The 15269-nt window shown below is 39.8% G+C and overlaps 1 protein-coding gene across 1 annotated transcript in view; it reads right to left on the bottom strand.

The window, feature by feature from the left end:
• Positions 1–171: 171 nt before the first annotated feature.
• The window catches only part of LOC126281851 (nucleolar protein 6), a 125028-nt gene continuing 109930 nt past the window's right edge, over positions 172–15269 (bottom strand). Inside the window, exons 20-21 of the mRNA XM_049981107.1 lie at positions 10848–10949; positions 172–370 (exon numbers count right to left, since the gene is read on the bottom strand). Of these exons, the coding sequence (XP_049837064.1) occupies positions 233–370; positions 10848–10949 (240 nt within the window). The 3' untranslated portion in view covers positions 172–232. The remainder of the gene's footprint in view (positions 371–10847; positions 10950–15269) is intronic.

The following is a 15269-nucleotide window of genomic DNA, read 5'->3' as shown; positions in this document are numbered from 1 at the left end:
TGCTGCCGGATCCTTAATCAACTTGACTCGATATTTCAGCGATCCAACTGGTCGCCATCTTCAGGAAAATGCTGATTAGTCCCACTGAGTTCTCGGCAGCAAACCCGAAGAGACTTTCAAAAAGAAAGTTATGTTTAGGGGAATATTTACAAACAATAATAAGTATCTGAATAAATATAAAAACATTTATTTACATTTATGCAATATTTACAGTTACATGTTATTTACAGTTTCACTGCATACATTTTTGTTTTACTGATTTAACTAAACCTGCTCCTAATGCTAGGAAATCATCAGAAAAGGCTTCAATGTTTGGAATGATTTGTGATGACTCTGAATTTACTAACTTGTGTCCTCTCACATTTGAGACCTGAAAAAATAAACAGGTGATACGATTTGAAATAAAAATTAATGCTGTTTCCAGGAGGAAATGTGCAGCATAACCTATACATTAACAACATAGGAAGGGTAATCAAGGACAAAATTAAATAAAAATAGCATTTAAAATCTTATCTTTCAGAGTTAGGACATATTCTTATTACAGTAGATGGCGATTAAAAAAAAAAATGTGGAGGTAGAAAAAACAGAAGAGCAAAGGGAAATGAAAGTGAAGTGAGGTAAATTAAAATTTAATAAAAACAAGAGGGGCACTGTGGTGGTCAAAGAAATATATAACATAGGAAAGGAATAATAAAGAAATAAGAGAAAAAGAGGTATAATGAAAAAGAGTGAAACAAGGTGTATGAAAGAAAACAGAGTAATGAAAGTACTTTGGAGCAAAGAATGTGTTGGATAGCATGTTCCACAAGCAAATAAGAACAATTATTTATAGTGTACAAAGACATATACACTGTAAAGTTAGGCACAGTTCCAGTCCCCCTTAATGGCATGTCTCATAACCTGGCCTCATAGTTTCACTTCTGCATGTACCTCATCTCCCACCTTCCAAACTTCACAGGCATCCTCTTGCATATCTCGCTAGACTAACACTCGTGGAAAAATGGCTTAACCATAGCCTAGAAGTTGACCTGGCCTGACCCTCAGTTTTAAAGTGTCAGGAAGTCCACTGCAGAGTGTAGGATCCAATCAAGAATAAATATGCCACTCTAGAATAAATATCCTCCCCCCATGAACCATGGACCTTGCCGTTGGTGGGGAGGCTTGCGTGCCTCAGCGATACAGATGGCCGTACCGTAGGTGCAACCACAACGGAGGGGTATCTGTTGAGAGGCCAGACAAACGTGTGGTTCCTGAAGAGGGGCAGCAGCCTTTTCAGTAGTTGCAGGGGCAACAGCCTGGATGATTGACTGATCTGGCCTTGCAACATTAACCAAAACGGCCTTGCTGTGCTGGTACTGCGAACGGCTGAAAGCAAGGGGAAACTACAGCCGTAATTTTTCCCGAGGACATGCAGCTTTACTGTATGATTAGATGATGATGATGATGATGATGGCATCCTCTTGGGTAAAATATTCCGGAGGTAAAATAGTCCCCCATTCGGATCTCCGGGCGGGGACTACTCAGGAGGATGTCGTTATCAGGAGAAAGAAAACTGGCGTTCTACGGATCGGAGCGTGGAATGTCAGATCCCTTAATCGGCCAGGTAGGTTAGAAAATTTAAAAAGGGAAATGGATAGGTTAAAGTTAGATATAGTGGGAATTAGTGAAGTTCGGTGGCAGGAGGAACAAGACTTCTGGTCAGGTGACTACAGGGTTATAAACACAAAATCAAATAGGGGTAATGCAGGAGTAGGTTTAATAATGAATAGGAAAATAGGAATGCGGGTAAGCTACTACAAACAGCATAGTGAACGCATTATTGTGGCCAAGATAGATACGAAGCCCACACCTACTACAGTAGTACAAGTTTATATGCCAACTAGCTCTGCAGATGATGAAGAAATGTACGATGAAATAAAAGAAATTATTCAGATAGTGAAGGGAGACGAAAATTTAATAGTAATGGGTGACTGGAATTCGAGTGTAGGAAAAGGGAGAGAAGGAAACATAGTAGGTGAATATGGATTGGGGCTAAGAAATGAAAGAGGAAGCCGCCTAGTAGAATTTTGCACAGAGCACAACTTAATCATAGCTAACACTTGGTTTAAGAATCATGAAAGAAGGTTGTATACGTGGAAGACCCCTGGAGATACTAAAAGGTATCAGATAGATTATATAATGGTAAGACAGAGATTTAGGAACCAGGTTTTAAGTTGTAAGACATTTCCAGGGGCAGATGTGAACTCTGACCACAATCTATTGGTTATGACCTGTAGATTAAAACTGAAGAAACTGCAAAAATGTGGGAAATTAAGGAGATGGGACCTGGATAAACTGAAAGAACCAGAGGTTGTACAGAGTTTCAAAGAGAGCATAAGGGAACAATTGACAGGAATAGGGGAAAGAAATACAGTAGAAGAAGAATGGGTAGCTCTGAGGGGTGTAGTAGTGAAGGCAGCAGAGGATAAAGTAGGTACAAAGACGAGGGCTGCTAGAAATCCTTGGGTAACAGAAGAAATATTGAATTTAATTGATGAAAGGAGAAAATATAAAAATGGAGTAAATGAAGCAGGCAAAAAGGAATACAAACGTCTCAAAAATGAGATCGACAGGAAGTGCAAAATGGCTAAACAGGGATGGCTAGAGGACAAATGTAAGGATGTAGAAGCTTATCTCACTAGGGGTAAGATAGATACTGCCTACAGGAAAATTAAAGAGACCTTTGGAGAGAAGAGAACCACGTGTATGAATATCAAGAGCTCAGATGGCAGCCCAGTTCTAAGCAAAGAAGGGAAGGCAGAAAGGTGGAAGGAGTATATAGAAAGTTTATACAAGGGCGATGTACTTGAGGACAATATTATGGAAATAGAAGAAGATGTAGATGAAGACGAAATGGGAGATACGATACTGCGTGAAGAGTTTGACAGAGCACTGAAAGACCTGAGTCGAAACAAGGCCCCCGGAGTAGACAACATTCCATTAGAACTACTGACGGCCTTGGGAGAGCCAGTCATGACAAAACTCTACCAGCTGGTGAGCAAGATGTATGAGACAGGCGAAATACCCTCAGACTTCAAGAAGAATATAATAATTCCAATCCCAAAGAAAGCAGGTGCTGACAGATGTGAAAATTACCGAACTATCAGTTTAATAAGCCACGGCTGCAAAATACTAACGCGAATTCTTTACAGACGAATGGAAAAACTGGTAGATGCAGACCTCGGGGAGGATCAGTTTGGATTCCGTTGAAATGTTGGAACACGTGAGGCAATACTGACCTTACGACTTATCTTAGAAGAAAGATTAAGGAAAGGCAAACCTACGTTTCTAGCATTTGTAGACTTAGAGAAAGCTTTTGACAATGTTGACTGGAATACTCTCTTTCAAATTCTAAAGGTGGCAGGGGTAAAATACAGGGAGTGAAAGGCTATTTATAATTTGTACAGAAACCAGATGGCAGTAATAAGAGTCGAGGGGCATGAAAGGGAAGCAGTGGTTGGGAAAGGAGTGAGACAGGGTTGTAGCCTCTCCCCGATGTTATTCAATCTGTATATTGAGCAAGCAGTAAAGGAAACAAAAGAAAAATTTGGAGTAGGTATTAAAATTCATGGAGACGAAGTAAAAACTTTGAGGTTCGCCGATGACATTGTAATTCTATCAGAGACAGCAAAGGACTTGGAAGAGCAGTTGAACGGAATGGACAGTGTCTTGAAAGGAGGATATAAGATGAACATTAACAAAAGCAAAACGAGGATAATGGAATGTAGTCAAATTAAATCGGGTGATGCTGAGGGAATTAGATTAGGAAATGAGACACTTAAAGTAGTAAAGGAGTTTTGCTATTTAGGAAGTAAAATAACTGATGATGGTCGAAGTAGAGAGGATATAAAATGTAGACTGGCAATGGCAAGGAAAGCGTTTCTGAAGAAGAGAAATTTGTTAACATCGAATATAGATTTATGTATCAGGAAGTCGTTTCTGAAAGTATTTGTTTGGAGTGTAGCCATGCATGGAAGTGAAACATGGACGATAACTAGTTTGGACAAGAAGAGAATAGAAGCTTACGAAATGTGGTGCTACAGAAGAATACTGAAGATAAGGTGGATAGATCACGTAACTAATGAGGAGGTATTGAATAGGATTGGGGAGAAGAGAAGTTTGTGGCACAACTTGACTAGAAGAAGGGATCGGTTGGTAGGACATGTTTTGAGGCATCAAGGGATCACAAATTTAGCATTGGAGGGCAGCGTGGAGGGTAAAAATTGTAGAGGGATGCCAACAGATGAGTACACTAAGCAGATTCAGAAGGATGTAGGTTGCAGTAGGTACTGGGAGATGAAGCAGCTTGCACAGGATAGAGTAGCATGGAGAGCTGCATCAAACCAGTCTCAGGACTGAAGACAACAACAACAACAGAATAAATATTGTTACTGCCCCTCTGTACGTGACACACATCTCTAACACAAGTTGTAAGTTGATATAAAAAATGTGTGACCTTAGAATTTTGAAAACTGTTTGCAGTGACATGCACGTTATCATACTTGTAGCATTTCTCATTAGAGTCTGATCAATATTTTTGTGAATTTCTCTCACTGATTACACAAACATGTGAGTGACTGCACAACTCTTCTTTGAACCTTCTCTATCCAACCCACTAATCCTACATCCCAGACCATGAATAGATAGTGAATCATTAATGCCTCTTCTGCATGTCTGCACAAGGACAGAATATCCCTCCCATCAAAAACTAGTAAATCTTTAAAACGTTTATCAGCATTCACCAAAAACAGGAAATAAATCCTGTACACTATGGATTATACAACAGTAATTAATTAAAAAAGCACCAATTAAAAGAAACTAAGCCATTGTGACAACAACTAATGACAAAAAATGACTCGAGGCTTCTTCAGTTTCAACATTTCGTTGACAGGGACCCAGCAGCTTCATTAAATCCCTTAAACTGTTTCCTAATGATTCTGTCAACAGTTGCAGTATTTATATTAGGTTTACAGTTTCAAACCTTACAGCTTCATTTTCAACCCTGGCCTACTGAGGCTACAAAAAGCCATACACAGTCATCAGTGAACAGTGAATACAAAAATGGTATTACAATAAAACATTCAAAAGCAATAGAAATTAATTATTTGAATACAAACATATTTGCTCTGACGGTGCCTGATCTTAATAAAAAAACATAAAGTGGCAACACATGCTTTATAAATGTTTGCAGAATGAATACCACAATCCACACATGCCTCTTACCAAGACAAAATGAAACTAGGTCAACATAACCAAAAGTACCAGGAAACTTTTGATGGTGCTAGCGTCAAGCCTCTAAGCAACTTTATTAAACCTGACATCAATACAGTTAATGACAACAGCAAATGTACAAGTATTACACAAAACCTGTGTTGCAAGTACCCTTTACATATTTGAACATAATAATAGCATTTCATGTTCAAGTGCGTATCCACGGCCAGTGGACACTTCGAATTAAAATAGGGGGCATCGCAGCACCTTTATTAACCAGTCACATTAAATATATAGTACAACGAAGCAAATCACATTTGTTACTCCATTACACATTATGCATTATACATAAAGATGGTTGTCTTCCAAAAGTCTACACACATAAATAGTTTTCACGTATAAAACATTAAAAAAAATACATATTACTTCTTTAACCAATAAGTTTTGTAAGAAACAGTTACACAATCGTGGCACAGAATCATTATGATATTTCATCATAAGAGACCACCTTGTGCTTGTTCACTAAATGCCCACTTAATGTCACCACTTTTTTTTCACACATTCTGGGACACCAGTGCCATTTCCAGATAATTTCTAGGTGGTATTACAAGGATATTAACAGAGACTAAGGTAAGTATATTGTGATCTCTAGGATTAAATGGTTTCTAAATATTCTATGGTGTGCAAAAATGTTGACGCACAAAAGCCAAATCAATGGCCTGAATTTTTAAATTTTATGTTTTCACTTTTTAAATTTTATTTCTTGAATTTTAATTTAATTTACCATAATTTTAGTTTGTTTTTAGGTGAGAGTATGTAGGTTTACGCACATGCTGGCTTCACGAAATGGCCTTTTCAATTTTTAACTATCGCATTAGGTGCCCAAAATAATTTGTGACGATCTCACAGTGAATACCTAGGAAATACAGCCTATTTTATGAAATGTACACAATGTTTCATATGAGAGCATTTAAGTGCATCTGTAATTAGATTAGCACGGCTAGTTAGTAAATTATTTCAGGTCATGATGTTTGTATCAGACTGGCGCTGTAATCAAAGGGGCACTGTATGAAAAAGGTTGTTCATGCAGCAAGCATGACCAGTAATTGTTTGGAATTATATAAAATGCTTGAGTATCCGTATTTCAGTATTTACTCTCTGTCATATGTGACAACAGGACTCGCATGAACAGGACACATTTTGAGTACAGGAGAAGGCACTTTCAAGATGGTCACATATTATGAGATGTAATTATACTGTGTCATGAGACACTGTTTTGATAGGACTATGTAACTGTTGTCTACAAACTTATTGGCTAAACAAATGATTGGTATTGTTTTTAAATGTTTCATGTATGTAAACTACACTGAAGTGCTAAAGAAACTCATACAGGCATGCACATTGAAATACAGATATATGTTAACAGGCCGAATACAGCACTCGGCTTGGCAAAGCCTTTATAATGACAACAAGTGTCTGGCGCAGTTGTTAGATCAGTTACTGCTGCTACATTGGCAGGTTATCAAAATTTAAGTGAGTTTGAACGTGGTGTTATACTTGACACATTAGCAACGGGACACAGCATCTCCGAGGTAACAATGAAGTGGGGATTTTCCCTTACAACCATTTCATGAGTGTACCATGAATATCAGGAATCCAGTGAAACATCATATTTCTGATATCGCTGCGGTCCGAAAGAGATCCCACAAGAAGAGGACCAACGACGACTGAAGAGAACTGTTCAACGTGACAGAAGTCCAACCCTTCTGCAAACTGTTGCAGATTTCAATGCTGGGCCATCAACAAGTGTGAGCAGGTGAACCATTCAATGAAACACCATCGATATGGGCTTTCGGAGCTGAAGGCCCATTCGTGTACCCTTGATGGCTGCACAACTCAAAGCTTTATGCCTTGCCTGGGCCCATCAACATCGCATTGGACTGCTGATGACGAAACATGTTGGCTGGTTGGACAAGTCTCGAGTGGGTGGATGTGTACAGGTATGGAGACAACCTCATGAATCCATGGATCTTGCCTGTCAACAAGGGACTGTTCAAGCTGGTGGACTCTCTGTAATGGGTTGGCGTGTGTGCAGGAAGCCGTGATAAATCTAGACATTTCTCTGACAGGTGACACTTATGTAAGCATCCTGTCTGATCACCTACATCCATTCATGTCCATTTGCATTCCTATGGACTTGGGCAATTCCAGCAGGATAATGCGACACCCAGCACATCCTGAATTACAGCAGAGTGTCTCTAGAAAAACTCTTCTGAGTATAAACACTTCCACTGACCACCAAACTCCCCAGACATGAATACTATTGAGCATAACTCGGATGCTTTGCAACATGCTGTTCAGAAGAGATCTCCACCCCATTGTACTCTTACAGATTTATGGACAACACTGCAAGACTCATGGTGTCACTTCCCTCCAGCACTACTTCAGACATTAGTCAAGTCCATGCCATCTCATGTTGCGGCACTTCTGCGTGCTTGCTGGGGCCCTACATGATATTAGGCACATGTACCAGTTTCTTTTGCTCTTCAGTGTATTTGTTTATGTGGACATTTTGAAGACAATCATCTGTATGTATAATGCAAAATTTGTAATGGAGCAACAAACATGATTTGTTCCTCTGTACTTTATATTAAATGTGCTGGTTAATTAAGTTACTGTGATGACCCCCTTTTAATTTAATGCGTCCATTGGCCATGGACGTGCAACTGAACATGAAATGCTTGTCTTATGTTCATATATGAAATGGGTACATGCAACACTAGTATCTATATTTGTCTCATACTTGTACATTTGTCATTGCTATTCACTGTATAGATGTTAGGTTTAATAAGGGTGCTTAGATGCATCCATATTTAAAACGCAACATGCTCATTGGCTACGGATGTGCGCTTATACTTGACACATAACGCTACTGCCACCAAAATTTTCCTGGTGCTGTTGGCTATGTTGACTTTCAGTTATTTTGACTTGGTATGAGACATGGGTGGATTGTGGCATTCCTTCTGCATAATGCATGCGTTGCCAATTTGATGTTTTATTATTAAGATCAGACATGGTCAGTGCAGGTATGTTTGTATTCAAATAATTAATTTCTGTTATATTTGAACTTTTTATTGTAAAAGCACTTTGTATTCACTGTCCACCAACAACTACGTTCTGCTTCATGTAGCCTCAGCAGGCTAGGCTTGAAAATGAAGCAGCAAGTTTTGAAACTGTTCGCCTAATATAAATGCTGCAACTGTTGTCAGAATTGTTAATAAATGCTTTAAGACTTGAGGAATGTTCTGCTCTGCTGCTTAACATGACTACCACAAGGCTACGGGCACATGCAGCAGAGCCTTACAGCTGATGCCGTTGTGCCCAGTGGCGGCCACGTGCTCCACTCTGTTTAATACAGCATATAGTGCAATACTGCGCTTTATTATATATTTCTTGGTTGAGTCACCACCCGTGTACACTAAATTAGACACAATATCTTCTTCAACTTTTCTTCTTTTTGTTGCAACTTTACCTTCAACTAGGTTATTATGTTTTTAAGTAAATACCATTTTGAAATATAAAAAAGGAGTGCTAAGATAGCTCAATAATTTTATTTTTACATGAAAGCCTGCACCTTAATCTACGCACTGACACCATTAAAGTCTGATTCTTCCTTGTTTATATTGTGTACTGAGTGTTAAAATGCCTCCGATAATCGTGAGTCCCGACGAGTGTGAAGTACGGGCTGTTATAAGATTTCTTAGTGATGATGGTGAGTCCCATACTTCTTTTACAGAGCATAGGGGAGCAACGCGGGAAGCCCGCACGGCCTTACTAGGCAAAGTCCTAGTGGAGGTGGTTTGCCATTGCCTTCCTCTGACCGTAATGGGGATGAATGACGATGATGAGGACGACACAACAACACCCAGTCATCTCGAGGCAGGAAAAGTCCCTGACCCCGCTGGGAATTGAACCCGGGGCCCCGTGCTCGGGAAGCGAGAACGCTACTGCAAGACCACGAGCTGCGGACAAGATTTCTTGGTACTAAAGGCCTAAAAGCAATCGACATTCATCGTGAGATCTGTGCAGTTTATGGAGAAAACATTATGACTGATGGAAAGGTAAGAAAGTGGGTGAGAGCATTTAAGGTTGGCCGCACAAATATGCATAATCAAGAACGGAGTGGGTGTCCTTCAGTCGTTAATGAAAGTTTGGTGCAGGAAGTGGACTATACGGTGAGAGGAAACAGACGCCTTGCGATTTCCTCCCTGTGGGATGACTTTCCTAATGTTTCTCGTAGTGAGCACTTGAGTTACCGGAAATTTTGACAGATGTGCACAAAACCAAACGTTTAGACAGTGCATTGACTTTCCTTGAGCGGTACCACAACGACGGTGATGATTTCTTAAGCCAAATTGTTACAGGCAATGAAACATGGGTGGCCTATGTAACACCAGAATCAAAGCAACAGTCCATGCAAGACAATGCTCATCCACATGTAGTGAATCAGACCAAAGATCTCATCACATTTTTTCGATGAGAAACTCTAGATCATCCTCCGTACAGCCCGATCTTGTGCCCAGTGACTACCATCTGTTCCTGCACTTGGAGAAACACCTGGGCGGTCATCATCTTCAAGACGATGACGAAGTCAAAACAGTGGTGTGGTGATACAATGGTTAACAAGTCAGGCAGCAGATTTCTATGAGGAGGGTATTCAAAAACTGGTACAACGTTATGACAAGTGCCTCAATACTGACGGAAATTATGTAGAAAAGTAGATTAAGGTACAGGCTTCCATATAAAAATAAAATTATTGAGATATCATAGCACATCTTCTTTTAAATTTCAAAATGGTACTTACTTAAAAAACATGCCTCGTATTACTGATTCTTAAAAAAAATTCAACATCACTCTAAATCCACAATAAAAGTGACTGCTGTTTCATATTTTGGTAACAACAGTGAGATTTGCCTATCATATTGTACATGCGTAAGAGTTTTTAGTTCAAATGGTTCCCATACTGTTAAGTAGTGGGATGGTACGACTTGGTAAATGTCAAAAAATGACTGGTTTCACTGATGAATTACTAAGGCTGCTGGAAATATCAAATTTTGATGTCCGTGATCTAGCATTATCAGGGTTTTCTGACACAGAAGATGGGATTGTGGATACAAGTGATAGCAACAGCAGTGACTGTGATGATGGTGATGGAGTGCAAGAAATCTCTCCGACATTGAACTGTAAGAAGCTGCAATTACAACCAAGGCTAAACTGACAATATCTCACAAATCCAAGATAACATTTATGGGCCCTGTTCATCTACCGTGTATGTTTCATAAAAAGGCTGCAACTGACTGATTGTATTACAAATAGGTCATCCAAAGATAGACTGTACCAAACAGAGTGGATCTTGTGTCCACCAGTGGGCACACAGCCTCAGGCATGAGGCTCTGGTGTGTCTACCTGTGGCATTGTGGCAGTGAATGTGTCAATGCACGTGAAGTAGTGATCTTTAGCTGGCTCATTTTGGAAAGGACGCTGGTTTCTTTAAGAATATCCTGTAAATTTTCATATTTCAAATATTACTGACTCACCTTAAATTCTTTTTGCTCCTTTGCTGTGGGTTTCCATAATACTCCAATTACATCTCCACCATAAGTATCATGAAAGAAGAGGGCATATTCACCATAATTTAGCTGTTGGAATTAAAAATTATTTTCACTTTTTGTAAAATATTATAACAGGATAAAACAAGTAAAATGTGCTACTCTCATAACAGTTATCATCCTTAAGTTCCTATTTTCACCAAATATAAAGTAGGAATAAAAATACAAACATTTGTGTTAACAAGTCTGAAATTACCTCTCCTCTTGGATACATTGTTGCTTTACCTTGCATGGTTTGACAACAAGAGGACACCCTCCAATTAACTTACATGATACCCACTTTACTAACAAAATTGTTAAAACAGAAAAGATCTTACATTTGTAATTTGTTTTACATGATGCAGACATGTTTCACAGCCATACAGCTAAGCCCCAGCCAGACAACTGCACTCTGCAATTCAGTGTTGTCAATTTTTGTACCAAAGCAAACAGGAAAGCCAGGATGGAATAATAGCAATATGGAAAGGACAAACTGCTACTCACTACATAGAGGAGGCACTGAATCACAGACACATTGTGCCTGTCAGCAACTCAACATCTCCTCTACATGGTGAGTAGGATTCTATCCTTCCCAGATTGTTATCTGAACCAAAAGTGTAACATATGACCATCTAAAAGTTAAAAGTGCTGCCAAGCATTAAAAGTAAAATTACATGAACACTGGCTAATTCTGAGTCACACTGCCATACAATGTATTATCTCAGTTTTGTGGCCTCCTTAGCAGTGCATTTTACTCATCATTCTGTGCTACTTATTCAAGTTTGCATCTTGGTGACAATTCTTCAGCACTCATCATTTTTATGAGTGTTGGTTTTCTGATGCTATCTATTTTGAGAGTGTCATCAATACCCCATACTCCGGCCCCACCCCCTTTTTTCCCTCACAGTTCTCTCCTTCTCTCTCATTAATTAACTACTTAATTAATTCATTCATTAACCATATTCTGCAGATCACATCAAGGAGAAGTTTCAATGACATAGAACAACTCAAGATATCCATTACCAGAAATAAGCAAATCATAGAAACTTAATCTATAAATGGTATTAACAATAAACTATCGCTGTGAGGAAATGTGATTGATTCCGAAAACAACTTAAGAGTAATCCTATCAAGTCAATACAATGTTTTTAATATTCTGCAAGGAACACCATCAAAGCCAACAGAATTACTAATTTTTAGCAGCATGACGAATTCTATAATTTGCTTATGCCATCCTCAAATGGGACATGGATGAGGAGCTGATCCAGGTTTGTGACATCAGAACATGGACGTACATGTTGTGCATTTCAAGTATGAAAGCCAGAATCAAATCAATTCAATTTTTGCTTTAGATTGCTTTTACATCGGAAGCCATATTGGATTATGTCTCTTGCAGTTTAAGCCTGTATGTGGTGGGTTTTATATCATAATTTAAGAGCTATTATTATACCCGCCCATGCATCAGCTATTTCCAGAACAATGCCTACGCCCTACGGGTTTGCCTGCACTTGGCCCACAGGTGTTCCTTTGGCAGAGATTCTTTAAAAATATCACAAGAGCATTGTGTGTTGTAGAAATGGTATCATTTACAGACAATCTGTTTACGCACCAGTTGTTCCAGGTGCCACCAGGGGGCAGCAGCCACATTCCTGAGCAGCATGCGCACCAACAAACAGCAGCGGTGCTGTCATGATACCAGTTTCCATACACAGGCCACATGCTTGTCAAACTCCCTTGGATATTCTTCTGCCTGCTCAATATTTAAGGTACAGTATGACCCTCAGCAGGTAGCAGCACTTCATCGCTCACTCAGTTCTGGACTAGGAGCTGGCTGCACGTCACAGTCCGTCAGTCAGAATTTCACTGATACCAGCCCCAAGGCTCATGTCTACACCACTGTGCGCATCACGCTGAGAAGCCACTGTACTGCTTCTCACGTCATGCCACCTCTGTGTTGAGCTGTTTTGCACCATGCCATCACTGCTTTGAAACGTCTCCACATTGAGCTGTCTCTGGGCCAGACCATCCTCGCATCAAGGCATCGTAACAGGACTAATTACACCACACTGTCAGTCCAAAACGTCGCCCTGCACTGCTCTACAGACACTGTTCCAAGATCCATCTAGGATTGCTATACCATCGGACTTGTTTATGTTACTCAGTGAACACAGACGATCTGAGCTGTTATCCAGAAACATATGTGCTTTTAATAAAGGTATACATAGGCGCAACTACGAAAGTCCTCAGTTGTTGCACACTGTCCTTGCCACCTTGCAAGAACATGAAAAGCTCTAAATGAATTCTGTTTAAAAGTATTGGTACATTGAGAAGGAAAGTCTTTCCTTCTCATACCGTACGGTAAGTCTTCCCAGACCCGCGGTTCTGGGTGACTTTCCCAAAATCTACCCCTTTTCCTAGACCTCTCCAGTCCTTTTCCTTCACTCCTGTTCCTTCCCCTTCAACCTTCTGCCTGAAGAAAGAGCCACTGGCTCTGAAAGCTTGCCAATTACAACCGTCTTTACGTGAGTGTTCTGCTGCTGCCTGGTGAGTAGATTTTTTAACTATCCATTTAAATAATTTTGAAAGTAATGCCTGTTGGTTGTGCATGCAGTGTTTGCACAAGTAAATCTAATGTGCCTGTTTTGGTAGTTTATTAATATTTGGTGCAACAGGGTGGATGTAATCACTGAATTTGGTGATTTGAATGTCTCAGTGTTCCTGCAAGAGCTATTTTTTGGGGGCTTAATTATATTTGATACAGTATTTTTCTTACAGTCTTGGTTAGTGGTGTTCTTTCTTATTGCTTTTTACTTACTTTTCCATTTTTTTATTATCTGAGTGCAGTAAAACGGTTTCACTTTCTTTAAACAGACTGAATGATTTTGGAGTATTAGAGATGGTAGAAGTCCATGTCCCAAACCTCATTAGTCCTTTTCCTTCCCCTTCTACTCTTCTGCCAGAAGGAGCCAGTGGCTCTGAAAGCCTGCACTTTTCCTTAATCTTTATATGTGTGTTCTCCTGCTGTCGCTTGGTGAGTAGATTTTTTAGCTATCAAGTTACATTATATTTTCAAAAATTATTTATATTCAATGCTATATTAGACTGTATGACTTTACAGTAATGGAATTTCAGCTCTCAAGTATAGACCTCCCTTTTCACAGCACACAATCCTTTAATCCCAGGAACTATCCCTTTAGTGGTTTCTGTTCAATTTCACCCATATTGTTCTCTTCAAATCATTGTGGCTTTCTGTTTCTGTTACCATGTCTTGTTCCAACTTTTCTACTGTGCTCTTTAATTCATGTTTTCCTCTAATGCTCTAATGCTTTTATTTTCCCAATCTATTCTCTTAGTAGCTCTGGTGTATCAACCATCAAACATGTGTGAATTTTAGCTAGTATACAGGGTTTCTCAAACCTTTTGGGTCAAATTGAAACAGGCGATAGTGGGTCCACAACTGATTACATGAAGGTAGGAAACCAATGATTGGAAATGCATATATATTGTGTTATGGACACACTGCATAACAAAAATGTAGCTGATAGCAACCATTCAAAGCAGCAACTGCCAGTCTCAATGCATGTCTTGAAACAGCACATGAAGTTCTGCCACACTCTCACAAAGATCCCGCGTGTCTGATTTACACTGGACAGACACTGGAACAGGCAGCAACAACTTAGTTCATAGCATGTGTGTCATGTGACAACCAATGCATCGCACCAGCACATTAACCTGCCACTATTCCTGATGTCAGTTGTCCATTGCACCAGACAGCTTGTGATGTGTTACTGTGTATAGTGCAAGATGCATAGTCAAAGATGAAATGTTTCTCGTCAGGACAGATGGCAGACATGCATTTAATGTAAGGTCCAGCAGGATGTAGTGCCCTTAAAGCAGCACGAGTGTACAGAAAATAGTAAAGCGGCACGAATAATAGAGAATGCTTTCCCAAAAGGCATCATTCTCATTGGAAGAATTTTACCTCCATGAATACCAACTTACAACTGATGGGGTCATTCTCGCCGCAGGTAACCAGCCAAGGTTCCCACCAAAGACATGTCTGAACACCAGACTTTGAGGAGATGGTGCTCAATCATTTGTGGCCAACACCCAGCAATAAGCCCCAGTCAACTTGCCCGTGAAATGTGCACTTGGAAGGACACAGTGTGGAGAGTGCTTGTGGAACAGGTACTACACCCCCTATCATAATGAATATGTCCAAGCAATGGGACCAACAGATTTTAGCACCGTGTTCACTTTTGTCAAATCGATTATCCACTGCAGTGCCGAACTTCCTACAGTTCGTATTGTTCATGGATGAGGCTTCATTCACCCACAATAGTATTTTCAACAGCCATGTCTGGAATGAGG

Source organism: Schistocerca gregaria, chromosome 7, assembly GCF_023897955.1.
Source record: "Schistocerca gregaria isolate iqSchGreg1 chromosome 7, iqSchGreg1.2, whole genome shotgun sequence".
Lineage (NCBI taxonomy): Eukaryota > Metazoa > Arthropoda > Insecta > Orthoptera > Acrididae > Schistocerca > Schistocerca gregaria.
Note: the sequence above shows the minus strand (reverse complement) of the source record. Positions and strands in the feature narration are given on the sequence as shown.